The sequence below is a fragment of the Hemiscyllium ocellatum genome, chromosome 37, assembly GCF_020745735.1.
Source record: "Hemiscyllium ocellatum isolate sHemOce1 chromosome 37, sHemOce1.pat.X.cur, whole genome shotgun sequence".
In the NCBI taxonomy this organism is placed as follows: Eukaryota; Metazoa; Chordata; class Chondrichthyes; order Orectolobiformes; family Hemiscylliidae; genus Hemiscyllium; species Hemiscyllium ocellatum.
The window spans coordinates 35,115,319-35,131,315 of NC_083437.1; the positions used below are offsets into that span (position 1 = coordinate 35,115,319).

A 15,997-nucleotide genomic window follows, 5' to 3' on the forward strand; every position below is an offset into this window, starting at 1 on the left:
TGTTTTCCCTGGAGCCTTGGAGGCTGAGGGGTGACCTTATAGAGGCTTACAAAATTATGAGGGGCATGCATGGATAGGATAAATAGGCAGTCTTTTCCCTGGGGTCGGGGAGTCCAGAACTAGAAGGCATAGGTTTAGGGTGAGAGGGGAAAGATATAAAAGGGACCTAAGGGGCAACATTTTCACGCAGAGGGTGGTACGTGTATGGAGTGAGCTGCCAGAGGAAGTGGTGGAGGCTGGTACAATTGCAACATTTAAGAGACTTTTGGATGAGTATATGAATAGGAACGGTTTGGAGGGATATGGGCCGGGTGCTGGCAGGTGGGACTAGATTGAGTTGGGATATCTGGTCGGCATGGACGGGTTGGACCGAAGGGTCTGTTTCCATGTTGTATGACTCTATCACTCTAAGAGTCTATGGCTGGAGGAATCTTGGCTCAGTCTCATTGAGTTGGAAACTGAGCTGCAGACACTACGACGCATCAGTGCGGAAGGTTATTGGACAATTTGTTCCAGTAAATGCTCCAATCTCTTAGGATAATGACTTCTAATGTAGTCAATGGTCAGGGACTGCGAGTGAGCTGGAGAGAAGGATGGAGAAGGTTTAAGTGGAGGAATCTGAGCTCTTCTACCTGTCCTAAATGTTCAAAGTTCTTGCAACCTGTACCTACAAAAGCAGGGGCTAAAAGGTGAATGTGTGAAATGACCTATGCACCAGCTTACAGTAAGTGCATGCCTATGTGTATGAGTTTGGAGGTGGGAAGGGGGTGTGTGGAAGTGACATGTTGCACAGCCCTCATTCAGATTGGAGAAGGTTAGAGGACGAGGAGATGAGGAGAAGATGAATGAGGAAATGGAAGAGTTGGAGAGGAATGGAGAGAATCTCCTGAATCCTGCATCACCTCCCCTTTTCCTGAAACCCAAACTGCATCACCCCTCTCTCAGGGTTCCCAGGCCATGTCCCCTTTAACCCTCCTGGCTCCTGAGCCATGTCCCTCCAAACTGTTTAAATGGACATGAGTAGTGTATCGAGCATGCATTGGTGTCGACAAATGCAGTCTTCTTTGAATTGGATGGATTTCTTGCAGCTGAATAAGGTAACATTTGCATTTAAAATAAGGGAGGGGAGGGAGAAGCCCTGAATGCTTCAGTTAAAATGAAAAAAATGGCAACATGAAAGAAGTTCCTTTTATTCCACAAAATATGTAACCAATACATTCCAATCAAGGATATTTTCTGTTGATGTACAGGTGATTATAAACATGAACCTATCATATGTAATATCTTATGCACTTCAATGAGGTCACATTGATAAAGATGTAATCAACTGTTCTTTAAGAAGGTGGTTGGAATTTAAAGAAACAACCCTGGCTAAGCAGAAACTAAGTTAGCACCAAATGGATGTGTAATCCTTGTGATTTTCCATTCTTATCATAGCTGTCTAGGCCGCATCACCGGATGGTGTCTTGTTCTCTTTGGAGCTCATCTTCATCTCCGATGATTTTGCAACCATCGTGTTGATGTACTTTGGGTGAAAGGTACCGCTGACCAACAAGGAATTGCTCACCAAACTTTGCCGAGGGTGGGAACTAGAATGTGGGTTCCTGGTGACTAAAGGTTTTAACTGTGTGGTCATTGGTATTTTTTTGAAAGCACTTACATGTCTGTCGGATTTTAGTTCGCTGTTTTCACCAGGGGAGGCTGCAGCCAGTTGGAAATTTGCTGGAAAGTTAGTCTTCGATGTATTCTGTTTCATTGTTAGTGAGATGGCTGGCAGCTTTGTGTAAGGTACAAAGGAAAGTTTGTTCTGAAGAATTTTTGCTGAAGCAACTGCAGGATTTGAAGAAGTCATAGACTTTTGCATTGGACTTTTCTCAGTGCATTTTACAGAACCCACAGCCACTCGACAAGGTTGCTTAAGAATTGTTGGTGACACATTGCTTTCTGTCCTAGGCAGAGACCTAGTAAGCTTTTCCTGATGATCCCCATTGTATATCAGAACAAACTCTTTTTGTGACTGAAGTGGCAAGACATGTAATCCTTTACTGCATTTTTTGAATATCTCAAGTACCACATCTGAGAAGAGAAAAGAATTTTGTTCAATGCGACCATTTGATTGTTTATGAAAGCAGTGGTTTTCAAGCAATGAAATGAATATCAATAGTTTCCACAAATCTCCTTCTGAAAAAACAAAATGAAGGCAATACCATCTTACCAAGAGCTTCGTACACTAATTTAGGGATGACTGTTTTGAGAACCTCACAGTGTCTCTGTAAAGACGGATTGGCATTCATCTCCAGTAACCAAATCTGATGAACAGATCAAACACAGAACTGTTAATCCAGGTGTATGCCTACCATCTTTAGTTTCCACAGCAATGGGCGGTGCACTTAGACCGAGTGGTATTCCATTTCTATGATCTGAGTTCAAATTCAGCTCAATTACATTCCCAATCTCTATGGGCTGTCAGGTTCATTGCATGTTTTTTGAATCACTATCTGTAGCCTAGTGGTCAGCGCGACAATTCAATACCAAAACCACTTAAACATTTGAAAATGGAAAAAAGGTAATTCATGTAGAAATGGGAGAAGATCACACTGGTCTTGTAAGGAGTAACCTTCTATAGGGAAGGATGTCACAACTAAGTAACTCATTTTTTGAAATGCAGTAATTATTGAGATAATTATAGAAACAAATATCATGAATGACTAGTGCAATTTTGGGTGGTGTTGGTTAAAGCATTAATGTTGACCAGAACATAAATGGTGTTTCCTGCACACATTTTAACAAAATCATTAGATCTACTGACAATTATAACTTGTTATGCTTCAGAGATTCTGGTTGATCTGAGTGATGCTACCATATCAATTGCATAAGCTTCCTTAGCCAAGAGGTGCCTTGACCTACACTGACCATCAGCCAAAGCAAATGGTTGCTCCTAACAGATGAGCAAACAGCAGTTCTTATGCTGTTTGACATCCGTCCTTGGATCTTCCTGTTCTTTCAATAAACATTCAGATAGGTGAATTCCTGTTTAAAATAATCATTTGTTTCATTAATCAGCCTGCTGTGGGGTGACGTGAGAGGTTAGGAAATGGACATAAAGCTGGTGACTTCTGCTTACCTTTTGTGTTTCTGAGGGTTCATTAGGACGAGCTTCAGGTCATCCTTGAGTTCACTCAGTTTCTTTTTTGGCAGAGGCTTGGGAAAAAGATCTTGATGGCTTAACTAACACCTCCAAACATACCAGTGCACTGTTGGGATTGTTCTTTTTATAGAATTGGAAGTTAAGGGTTTTAATAGATTTGTTCAAAATTGAAGCATTTCTGTGCAGTAAATGCATTGATGAGCAAGAATTATCGGTAAGCAGACGGTACCTATCTATGATCATTAGCAGAAGGACCAGAGGAGAATTTTTATGGCACTGTTATAATCTGGAATGCACAGCATGACAAAATAGTGAAAGCAAATGTAATGGTAGTTTTCAAAAGGAAATTAGCTAAAAGTGGGAATACACTTGCAGAGTAACAAGGATGCAGTGGGGTGGGGAGAATAAGACTGACTAACCGTGTTGATATATAGATAACAGGCATGGGCTTTGGCTAAATTGTCACTTTTTGTGCACTGTTGAGATAGTGAACAATGAGATAGAAGCTGATAAGAAACATGTCAAATGGAATGTACACAAAGGAAAAAGGTTAGGAAATGGAGGTTGTACACTTACCAGTCATTCACCTCTTTTATTTACTACCTAGAAAATATTATTCATGATTTTTCATAATATCAACAAATCAGTTTGTAAATTATCTTCAGGATTTGCTCCTTTTTTAAATATCCAGTATATAATGCTGAAAAATTTTCATATTCACATAATTCTTCATAATTAAAAAGTCCTTTTCTTTCTTTCCTGATACCCACACTTTTATGATATGCTGATAGTAAATGTTTACTTATTAACAATGTACATATATATTTTTCAACTAAAAGCAGGAAATTCAGATGAAAGAATAACCTCTCCATGGAGGATACTGGAACCAGCACGGTATTTCCAGAGCTTTCAGTTTCTCTTCCAGATTTCCAGCATTCACAATATTTGTTTATGTGTCGAATTTTCAGTTGTATTTTGTGCACCTTTCTAGACCATCAATTTAACCCTTAAAGAAAGCCACATCATTTTTCAGAGGGGGCACTCCTCTCATGAACAACAGCTTGGTAAACCACTTGAATCCCAGTCCCCCTTTGCTGAATTAGCCTTGCTTTTCATTACTGGGTCTAACTGGAATGTCTGAGGCCATGTGAGAATGCCCTTGAATTGCTGATTATTTTTACTACTGTGATTAACAGCTCAGGAGTGAAATTGGTTTCTCAGAAATTGCCTGTTCAAAGCGCTGCACTGTCGGAGGATCAGTGCTGAGGGAGCACTGTACTGTTGGAGGGTCAGCGCTGAAGGAGCGCTGCATTGTTGGAGGCTTAGTGCTGAAGGAGTGCCTCACTGTTGGAAGGTCAGGAGGGAGATTCTTGAAGTTTGTTAGTGACAATTATAAATAAATTCATAATTTCCATTAAGGTTATTGGGATTCTGAGCTTGAGTCAATGCACGAATCGATATTGTTCCTTTATTGTACTTTAGGACTATGCACTATGCACTGTTCACATATCAATGCCTGGAGCTGCAATTTACTGGAAGATGAGAAGACTCCATTTCTTGTAACTGCCATTCCCTTCCCTCCCTTTCAATTACTTGGTGAGATAACCCATTGTGCAGTGTTTCACATACAATAAAGTGATCCAAGTAAATGATTGGGTGAGCAGAACATTAGATACTGCCATGTGTGTGTATTCGATTGGGCTGGGGACTGCTAGGCAACAGATATGAAGCCACCAGAACCAACAACCAATTGTTTCCATACATTGTTGAATAGGCCTGTTAAGAGGTAATTCAATAAGTAAGCAAACAGTTTTTTTTATTAATCATTCACTGATGTGAGTGTCACTGGCTAGACCAGCATTTATGACCCATCCCTAATTGCCTACAGTACAGTTAGGTGTCAACTAAATAATTGTGGGTCTGGAGTCATGTGTAGGCCAGACCGGATGAGGATTGTACTTTCCTTCCCAAAAAGACATTAATGAACCAAATGGTTTTTTTTTCCTGACAACTGACAGTGGTTTCATGGTCATCCTTGGATTTCTAATTCCAGATATTGAATTCAAATTCCACCATCAGCCATGGCAGGATTTGTCCCCAGAACCCTACCATGGTCAGGCACTGAATTAATAATCTAGCGATAATACCACTGAGTTACCATCTCCCCAAACAAGCACAAATTAAACATTGTATGTTGTTCTTGATGCATTTTGTATATCACTGTACAGCTGAGATAAAGTGGTTTCATTCCAATTTAACTTATGTTTTGCAATTCCATTTGGACAATGAGTTTGGAACTTCCCATGCTACTTCCCATGCTTCAATATCAGGTTTCTAATGTTGCTGAAAGCAAGGATAACCCCTAGCTTCTTGATTATCTTCATTAACCTATCTTTCTTTCCTATTTGTCACCTCAAACAAGCTTGACAAGGTCATAGGCTTTATTAATAAGAACAAAGTCTCCTTTCAGCTTCCCCTGCTATATCTCACTTCCCCCATTATCTTGCCCATAAAGCCATTGTTCTCCTTCTCAGATACTCATCGCCCTTCTCATATTAGCCCTAAATATGCATTTTTCTCTCGCTCTGCTCCTATTTTTCGTCATGGCTTCCCTGGGCCTATGTTGTCCATGTGAACCATAGTGTATTCCTTGAACTCTAAACCCATTATACTGCTTACCAGCCAATTCCTTTCCAGGCTCCCATGCTATCTGGCGTTGTAAATGGTTTACTCCCCGAAACACTGTCTGCTCTGTTATGAAAATACCAACAATATGCTCTCCTTAAAGTTGAAATTCTCACAAACAACCACGCCCTCTCCAATCACCTATGTCCAAGTTTTTGATTTTGTTGCTCTCTCCCAAATCCATGTGTGAATCTGTCCAATCAGATTTCCATTATCTACAGCATTGCAAAGCACCTGAGTAAAGTTACAAAATGCCACCCTCTGTGATTGTGGCCTTGGTACTGATCGCTTCATATGCTTCTGATAGCTTCATCTTCCTCTAACACCTTTCCTTTGTTTTCCAAATTTACCGAGTTGTTCCTGATAGTAGTACCTTCCTGATAGTAACCAGACTCCGTAACAACAGCAGTGGTTTCCCCTCAATTCCCTTCAACGTTCTTAGGGATTTTTCTTGACCTTTCCTTGGTGACATTGCCTGCAGACGTGGGCTTTCCCATGTACGTTGGTAACATCCTGATTTACAACTGCACCAGCCTTGTCTGCTTGCCAGCAAATCCATCTCCTGCTATTGATAAAGTCCAAACCTGATGGTTCAAAACCTTGTGTTGCCTCTTGCCCTGAAGTGAAATTGCCCCTCAATTACATGGCTCACCTCTACCTCTGTCTTAGCCCATCTTTTTGGTGAAACTCCATCTGTACCTGTCAACTTCAGATTCAAATATTACAGACTCAGTACTCCCAGGCGTATGTATGATGATGCTACCTCAGTAATTCTTTGAAGATTGATATGAGATACTTAGGCCCCTGAGAGACCCCTTGATTTAGCTCATCCAAAAGATAGTACATTTCACAGTGCAAAACACCTATAGTCCTGCACTGAAGTCCTAGACTAGATTATGTCTTAAAAGTGTTGCTGAATGCTTTGAACACCAGCCTTGTGGGATAGCCAAAGTGTTACAAATATAGCAAGGCTAAAAAAGTGGAAGAAATTATTTTGCTTTGAAGATTCAATCTTTTGTCGTCAGCTCCGAGCATTAACCCAACAGAACTGTATCTGATGACCTTATTCAAAACTCAACCCACTAACCTCAAATCTTGTTACTCATCAGATAATTTTTAACCCACATTTTAGGAGGAATTAAAGCTCAAGGAATCAATGGTATCTGCACATTCTGTTGTACCTAGTGGGGGAAATAAAATCCATCTCAAGGATCTTAATTTCGAATTCTTGGTACCACACCTAGCATCCAAGTGAAATGACCTTTTCACAGCAGTTTTTCATTCTTTTCTTCCTTTTATTCTTTCATCGGATGTGGGGATCACTGAATTGGAACTCAGTGGATCGATTGATGCGGGCAGAGAAAAGTCAGCCACACTGATACATTTAGTGTGACATGTAGGCTACAAATTAGATAAGGACTTAATTGGACCATTGGAATAAAATGTGGGAAAATGTGAGATTGTACACTTTGTTAGGAAGAGTACAGGCATAGATTATTTTCTAAATGGGGAAAGGCTTCAGAAATAAATCCCCAGGAACTAATCAAGTTATTCCAGAAATCTGTGGGAAGCTGGGGAAGTGATTGCTGGGCCCCTTGCTCAGATATTTGTGTCAACAATAGCCATAGGTGAGACACTGGAAAACTGGAGGTTGGCTAATAAGGTGCCATTATTTGAGAAAACTAGGTAAGGAAAAGCCAGAAAACTGTAAACTGGTATGCATGATGTCAGTGATGGGTAAATTGTTGGAAGGGATTTCAAGAAACAGGATTTACATATTTTTTGGAAAATCAGGGAGAGTCAATATGGCTATGCAAATGGGAAATTGTGTCTCACTAACTTGATTGAGATTTTTGAAGTAGTGGCAAATAAGATTGATGAGGGCTGAGCAGTGTCTATATGGACTTCAGCAAGGTGTTTAACAAGGGAGACTGGTCAGCAAAGTTAGGCCACTTGGAATCCAGGGAGTGAGAACCATTTGGATACAAAATTAGCTTGAAGGTAGGAGTCAGAGGATGGTTGTGGAGAGTTGCTTTTTGGACTGGAGGCCTGTGACCAGAGGAGGCTGGTACAACATTTAATAGGTACCTGGATGGGTACATGAATAGGAAAGGTTAAGACAGATATGGGCCAAATGATGGCAAATGGAACTACATTTATTTAGGATGTCTGGTCAGTGTGGAAGAGTTAGACTGAAGCGTCTGTTTATGTGCTGTACAATTCTGTGAGTATAAATATGAAGCAAATCTGGAGGGATTTAGGAGTCCTAGTTCAGAATTATCTTAAGTTTAACATGCAGGTTCAGTTGGTGATAAGGAAGGCAAATGCAATGTTTGACAGGGCTATAACATAAGGGCAAGGATGTACTGCTGAGGTCCCATAAGGCACTAGTCAGACCTAATTTCGAAAATTATGAGCAATTTTGGTTCCTGTATGGAAGGAAGGATTTGGTGCCATTAGAGGGAGTTCAGGAAAAATTCATAAGAATGATCCGAGATGAAGGGCTTGTCATAAGAGGAACAGTTGAGGATTCTGAGCCTGTACCCGATAGAGTTTAGAAGAATGAGAGGGGAACCTTATTGAAACATACAGAATACTGAAAGGCCTGGATGGAGTGGACATGGAGAAGATGTTTCCATTAGTAAGAGAGACCCAAGGACACGGCTTCAGAATGAAGGGATAACTCTCTTGAACCGAGATGAGGAGGGGTTTCTTCAGTCAGAGGGTGGTGAATCTGTGCAACTCATTGCTGTATATAGCTGTGGAGGCCAAGTCATTGAGTGTACTTAAGACTGAGATAGATAGGGTTCTTGATTAGTAAGGGGGTGAAAGGGTATGGGGAGAAGGAGGGGAATAGTGTTGAGAAACAAATCGGCCATGATCAAATGATGGAACAGACTCGGTGGCATAATTCTGCTCCTTTACCTTATGGTCTTATGGATTGTGGTTTATTTTTTCCTGAAGGACATTTACAGATTGTTTGATATAAAAACTTATGATAATTTCATGGTTGCCATCACTGAGAATGTGGTTAGTCTGCAGATTTATTGATGGGATTTAAATTCCATTAGTTACCATAGTAGGACTTAAACTCTTGACTCCAGAGCATTAGCCTAGGCCTCAGGATTGTTAACCTACCAGGCCATCATGACTCCTCTCTTTGTAATTTGCCATTGGATCATCTCAACATTCTTTGTCCATGGGAGAAATAGTTCAACGTGTCAGGTTTTCCTTTAAATCCCATGGATCACAAAAAGCATCAACTAAAATGTCTACATGGACCTGTTACCACACATCCAGCTTTTAAACTGATGGATCGCCAGCAACCCATTTACTCCTATAATGGCCAAAACTGTACAGCAGAACAGGACAAAAATTACAATTACCTTGAAGTTTTGATCGACTATAAAATCGCAGCCCAGGAGGTTGAAGTAGCCCAGTTTACATTCTAGTTTTCCCTTGACGGCGAAGAAACATTGAATCATGATTTTCTGCATTCTCTTCTGCAAGGAGGTTATGATGCTTTTAATCGTGTGGATTAATTTTCTCAACCGAGTGACAGTATAAAATGCATTTCAATTTATTTCTTTTTCACACACTTACACACGCACTTCATTCCCTTCCGGGATTCCCAATTAATCTTTAGATCACAAGGTGATCATTTAAAACCCACTCCAGAGGCTTAAGCAGCTAATTCAGAACCTTCAGTACTCAAAGGGAGACCTGTACACAAAGGGAGACCTGTACACTGAGAGGTACTGCGTTTAATTGAACCAAAGCTCCAACTGTCTCTCAAGTGCATGGAAAAAGAGGTCCAAAATCATGATCGCAGAGGAGGCACAAGGGCATTGGACAGAACAGTGAGGGAGGAACTGCACCCATTGGTAGAAGTATCCAGGACCAGATTTAAGATAACCAGTAAAGGACGCAATGGTGATTTAAGCAACGTCTCAAATACACCGTGTATGATGGCAGCAGATTCAGTCGAGGCTTTCAAAAGAGATAGTTATCAGAAGTTTAGAAAAAAGTTACAAGGTTACAGAGTGAAGGTGGGAAGAGGTAATGGTTTTTGCGAAGAGCGAGCATGAGTACGATGGGCCAGATGACCTCCCTTCTACTGGAGCCATTCTGTGATTATTAATAAAACCAGGGGTGTCATCCCTCGTGCCCTCGTCAATATTTATTCTTCAGTCAATGTTGCAAAGTGGATTATCCAGTCATTATCACACTGATGTTTATTGGAGTTTACTTAGTGCCGATCAGCTGTTATAAAAGTGACTGCATCCTGTTTGTCCATTTCAATGGGACTAACACTGACTGAAACTGTTTTATGATTTTCTTCTCAGACTTTGGTGAATAGATCTACATTAATACCTTCTCCCTCAGCTGAACCTGAATCCTGACTTTCAGAGGTAAAGCGCTAATCTTTTCTCATCAAACGTCATGGATCATCTTTCACATGTCTACTTCTTTTTGGAATGATATCTGCATACTTATATAACTGTAAGCCTTGCCATGGAACCCAGAAACAAAACTCTGCCCAGTTGCATTATCACAAGTTTATTGCTTGGAAGGAAAAAATACTGTTACAAACAAATCTCCTAGTGAAGATCTAATTTGTTAGCAGACTGATAAAATCTGATTGAGGAAGACTCGAGCTTTGGGGCAAAGCTCTGAACAGGGGTCCACCAGAGAGGGACCTCTTCCACAGCTCCCAGCAAAGTTCACAGAATCATGGAAGACCTGATGATTTACACCTATAGCACTACAGAGGGAGGTCATGTGATGCAATGGAAAAAATCTCTATCTTGGAGCCAGATACTCCATGGTTCAAATCCCTCTCCAAGAGTTGATGGCTAATGAAGGTACATCCATAATGCAGCCATGTTTATCAACATAGAACCATAGAATTGAATCCCGACAGACTGGAAGCAGGCCGTTCAGCTCAGTGAGTCCACATTGCCCCTCCAAAGATCTTCACTCCCTGATCCACCCTATCTCTAACCCTGCACTTCCCATGGATAATCCAACTAGCCTAATCCAACATACTGGATAGTATAGGCAATTTAGCATGGCCAATCCACCTAACTGGCAATCTTTAGACTGTGGGAGGAAACCAGAGCACCTGGTGGAAACCCATACAGCCACAGGGAGAATGTGCACAGATAGTCACCCAAGGGTGGAGTTGAACCCAGAAACCTAATATTTTGAGGCAGCAGTGCTGACCTCTGAGCCACTGTGCCACCCATGAAACATGCAAATACTTCAGGACTTGATAGCTAAGGAAAGTACATTCAAATCGCAGCTATGGTTATCAACATGCAAATCCTTCCAACAATCAGCAATAGCAGGGTGTGAGAGTGACAGAAGGATTCTTAGTCAGCTAAGTGATGGAAACTAACTACTCTACCATCACCTTTCATAGCTTCAGACCACAACACATATGTAAATGTGTATGTTTCCACAGCAACTTGGTCTCCCTAAAAAGATGGCAATGCACCACCCCAGTATTCCTGGGAGGATGTCCCTCTACTTTGCTGCTCTTCAATTTGACATGTAAAGTGCCAGTTTTGGAAGGAATGAGGATTAGGATGCTATCCCGAGTAACATGCTAACTTTGCTCAATGCAGTATTCATTGAGGCTAAGCAAAGAACTGTGGATGCTGAAGAAACAGAAATTGGTGGAGAAATTCAGCAGGTCTGGCAGCATCTATGAGAAGAAAGCAGAGTTAATGTTTTGAGTCCATTGAATCTTCAGATCAGACTCTGACGAAGAGTCCCTGGACTTGAAAGGTTAAATCTGTTTCTTTCCCCATAGATGCTGCCAAACCTGCTGAGTTTCTCCAGTATTTGCTGTTTTTATTTCATGACTCATTAAGGGTCATTTTTCTTTGCGAGTCCATGATATAGTCCAAATGAGGACCAATAGGTCAGGCTGACCACTGCTATTGGGTCTCCTCAACAAAATGACTGATTCCTCAGCTGGTCTCATTTGAGGCCCATTTGAGGACTGAGTGAAAAGTTCTCAGCTCTACATCAGTTTAAATTGATCAGAAATAGTATAACAGGAAAGACCAACCTGAGTGAAAGCACAAACCTACTAAGGGAACTGTACCTCACTCCTCTAATCCCAAGATAATCGTGTTCCATTAACTAGAACTCAGGTGAAAGTTAGACATTAAACTTACCTCAAAAACAGTGAAGACCCAGTCCTTTGGTAGATCCATTTCTTCCATATAATGCTTATTAATATAATCATTCAAGTGCTCCATGGACCAGACTGTATCCTCCTTCATCTCACTGTAAAGTGGGTTCTTTTTCTGTACAAACTGTAAGATGAAAAAAAGGAGAAACCAGTGGAATAAGATTCCAATTGATGAGAGCACCTGATGAAGTGATGTTTCTGAGATCAGGTGAAAGGATGACTTAATGCCAGATGAACAATTCAGAAAAAAGTCAACTAATACATTGTATGCCTGCGGATGTTGTACTGCACCGAACTTGCTGCACTTGGCGAAACCCCATATTTGAACACTTTCTGTAGACTTTGCTCGTTATTATGATGTTATTTTATAATCAAGAACATTTAGCGTCAGTGAGTGGCGCAGTGGGCTTGGAGTGTCTGGTGGCTATTGCAGGACAGAGAGGCATTCGAGATTAAAGGGGAGGCTTTGAGGGAATGGAAGGAGTAAACTTTGAAGGAGGCGCTTGCAAGAAGTAAATGATTGGCAGTGGCTGGGGGCAGAGAGAAAGATCAAGGGGTTGCAGTGCATGGTGGAAATCAGGTGTAGAAAATCATACTGGGAGGGAGAAATTGCAGCAGTACAAAGAGATCACAGAACGAGAAGAGATCAGAGGGAAAGAGATCATAGATGAGAACATAGGAAGTCAACAAATCAAGATGGAGACCAGATTTCCTATTTTTAACAAAATTAATCCTCACGCTGAGTTCTGCTTGTCCTGGTGGGGCCACAGTGGATATTAAAATTTATCCTAGCCTCTTTAGTAAAATAAATTTCTTTGAACAGTTTGATAATTAGCTATAAAAACATTGAACAGAGGCAAAAAAGGATTTTTGACTGCCAGTCCAAAATCTTTGGCCAATGAAGAGTTTATTTGCTTTCCAATTGGCTGGGGAAGGAGGTGTATTGTAAGGATGCACATGTCAGGTGACCAATCACAAGAACATAGAGGTGGGATGATTGGAAGTAATGTGCTAACCAGCGTTATTAACTTTATCACAGGCTGAAGGAGTAACAAGCTCATCTTCTGAGGCTTTATATCTTGGTGCTTGAGATGTTAAATTTGAGAATCCTACAGCCTCTATACACAGTCTTAACAAATAGGCTGCAAAGTCATGTTGAGGTTATGCAGGACATTGGTGAGGCTTCTTCTGGAATATTGTTTTCAGTTCTGTTTGCCCAGCTATAGGAAGAATATTATTAAGCTGATGAGGGTTCAGAAGAGATTTACCAGATATTGCTGGTTATGAAAGGTTTGAGTTATAAAGAAAGGCTGCATAGGGCTGGGACCTTTTCACTGGGGCATAAGAGGTTGAAAGGAGGCCTTACAGAAGTTTATAAAATAATGAGTGGTATAGATAGTGTTAATGTAAGATATATTTTCCCTAGGATGGGGGATTTCAAGACAAGGGGGCATATTTTTAAGGTGAGAGGAGAAAGATTTAAAAAGACATGAGGGGCAAATGTTTTACACAGAGGGTGGTTTGTGTGTGGAATGAACTTCCAGAGAAAATATTGGATGCAGGTACAATTACAACATTTAAAAGACATTTGGATAAATATATGAAAAAGAAAGGTTTGGAGGGATATGGACTAGGAGCAGGCAGGTGGGACTAGTTTAGTTTGGGATTATGTTTGGCATGGACTGGTTGGACCAAATGGTCTGTTTCTGTACTGTGTGACGTTTCCTTGGGGTGGGGGAGTCTAGAATAGAGGATATAGGTTCAGGGTGAGAGGGGAAAGATATAAAAGGGACCTAAAGGGGCAACATTTTCACACAGAGGATGGTGCATTTATGGAATGAGCTGCTAGAGGACATGGTGGTGATTGGTACAATTGCAACATTTAAAACGCCTTTGTATGGGTATATGAATAGGAATGGTTTAGAGCGATATGGGCCAATTGCTGGCAAGTGGGACTAGATTAGGTTGGGATTAGGTAGGTCAGCATGGACCAGTTGGACCGAAAGGTCTGTTTCTGTGCTGTACATCTGTGACTCTATGGCTCCCCGGTGAGAGATTAAATGTAACCCGCTTTTCAGTAGTCTGGGTTGGAGGCTTGTAAGCATTGCTTTATGTTTCCATGGTCTGGATTGTACATTCCCCCCACTGGATAGGTTCAGCATGTGGGAGGTGAGGCACATAAAATATGAGGAGTTACTAGCTCACTGCCATCCTCCCACTGACACATTTTCCATGATATGGAGTTGGGTAAAACTTCACTAACCCACCCACCCTTAGGTTTGTTGAAAGCCTTAAGAGACCCACTCTTGCATACTTGAAGTGCTCTATTCATCTCCACCATCACAAAATGTTGGGCAGTGGTAGATGGCTCCAAGTTAGGATCTCTTGTTTTACAACTTCATTGAGAAGACAGGAAGAAAGAAGGGGACACATGGTTTGGGGCTGTCATAAGTGTATGTAAGGCACCCCCACTCCCACCCCCACCCTCACCAAGATGCTCTGAACCTAAAACATTAACTCTTCTTTTCTCTCCATAGATGCTGCCAGACCTGCTGACTTTGTCCAGCAATTTCTGTTTTTGTTCCCTTCCAAACTTTCCCCTGTGTCTGATCCATTTCCATCCTAAATGCTGGAAAAGACCTGAATCCAAATGCCATTGACAATCTTCGTGGGTTCTTTGCAGTTCCAGAAATACCCAATACTGATGTTCTTCGTCATTCTAATTGGTCACCAGCTCTGTAGGACAGAGGTTCCTGTTCACCAAGAGGCACAGGATCACCCTCAGCTTGGTCAGGCTGCTTTCAGCATGACATCACTGTGGGGCAAGCTTTTTAGTAGTGGTCAATGCTGAACTAACCTTTCCTCTGGGGGAATCGTGGTGAGGGCAGCATGGGCCAGCAGTTGGCACTATTCCCCCTTTAAAGTCCACCTTCATGTGTCTTCCAACCCTCCATTCATAAACAGTGGACCATAGCCCAACAATGCCCTGGAAGCTGGTATTTGCAACTCCCCCTTGAAATCTCTTATCTGTCAGATCCCATCAAAGGACTCTTGTGCATCTTCTACATTGCACCACTGACTGACATACCTTTGGCTTTCCAGGCATCAATCTGGAATTCAAACCTCAACATCTTTCTAACTCACATTCCTCCTTCAAGATGCTCCTTAAAAATGTACTTTTTGACTAGGTTTTATGGTAACATTGTCTTAAATATTTTGGTGTCAAACTGTTTTATTTGATAAAAGTCTGATGATATACCCAAGGACATTTTAGTGTGATAATGATTCCATAATAACTGAACGTCAATGATACATTTTTGCTCCATCTTGGTTCTCAACGATTTGCAAATTTGCAACTTCCAACTACTACCCTTCCAAGGTGAGAGACATCAATGTTGGGGATTTAAACAATTATGAACCATTTAAAAATCAGGTGCAACTATCAGTGACTACAAGGATGTTTACACTTGAAGTAAGAGTCAAAGTAATGTTTCCTCAACTCTGCCCAAACACGCCTGAGTGCTATGTCTGAAGAGACTCTTAATCTGACAGCTGTTATGCAGGAATATTTGCAGATTTTTTTTATCAACCTTGTTAGGCATATTATCACACACCTCTGAGGTAGGTGGGACTTGAATCTGTGCCTTGGCTCGGAGGACAAGGTGCCTCCAGCGAACATTTTACAGATGCAGGCTTGGCTTTAACTGTTCCATAAATCATGAAAAGTTGGAGATGTTCACTGGTATAATATAAAATACAAGAAAATGTGTGAAATGCATGCTTTTGGAAAAGATTATTGATTGCTGCCAAGGTGGGGCTTTTTAGAAACCACTCCTCAGAGGTTACTGTTAATTTACATATTGAGATTGAACACTCCCATCAAATTCAGCTGGGTATCACCCGGGCAGATAAAATCCCTGTGTGCTGCCTGCACATGAACAAACAAGAAATAAACTCCT

General features: G+C 41.2%; 1 protein-coding gene across 1 annotated transcript in view; it reads right to left on the reverse strand.

The window, feature by feature from the left end:
• Nucleotides 1-1,309: 1,309 nt before the first annotated feature.
• The window catches only part of LOC132833589 (protein polyglycylase TTLL10-like), a 53,314-nt gene continuing 38,626 nt past the window's right edge, over nt 1,310-15,997 (reverse strand). The window contains exons 8-11 of the mRNA XM_060851957.1: nt 12,022-12,162; nt 9,220-9,336; nt 2,216-2,309; nt 1,310-2,076 (exon numbers count right to left, since the gene is read on the reverse strand). Coding sequence (XP_060707940.1) covers nt 1,442-2,076; nt 2,216-2,309; nt 9,220-9,336; nt 12,022-12,162 — 987 coding nt within the window. The 3' untranslated portion in view covers nt 1,310-1,441. The remainder of the gene's footprint in view (nt 2,077-2,215; nt 2,310-9,219; nt 9,337-12,021; nt 12,163-15,997) is intronic.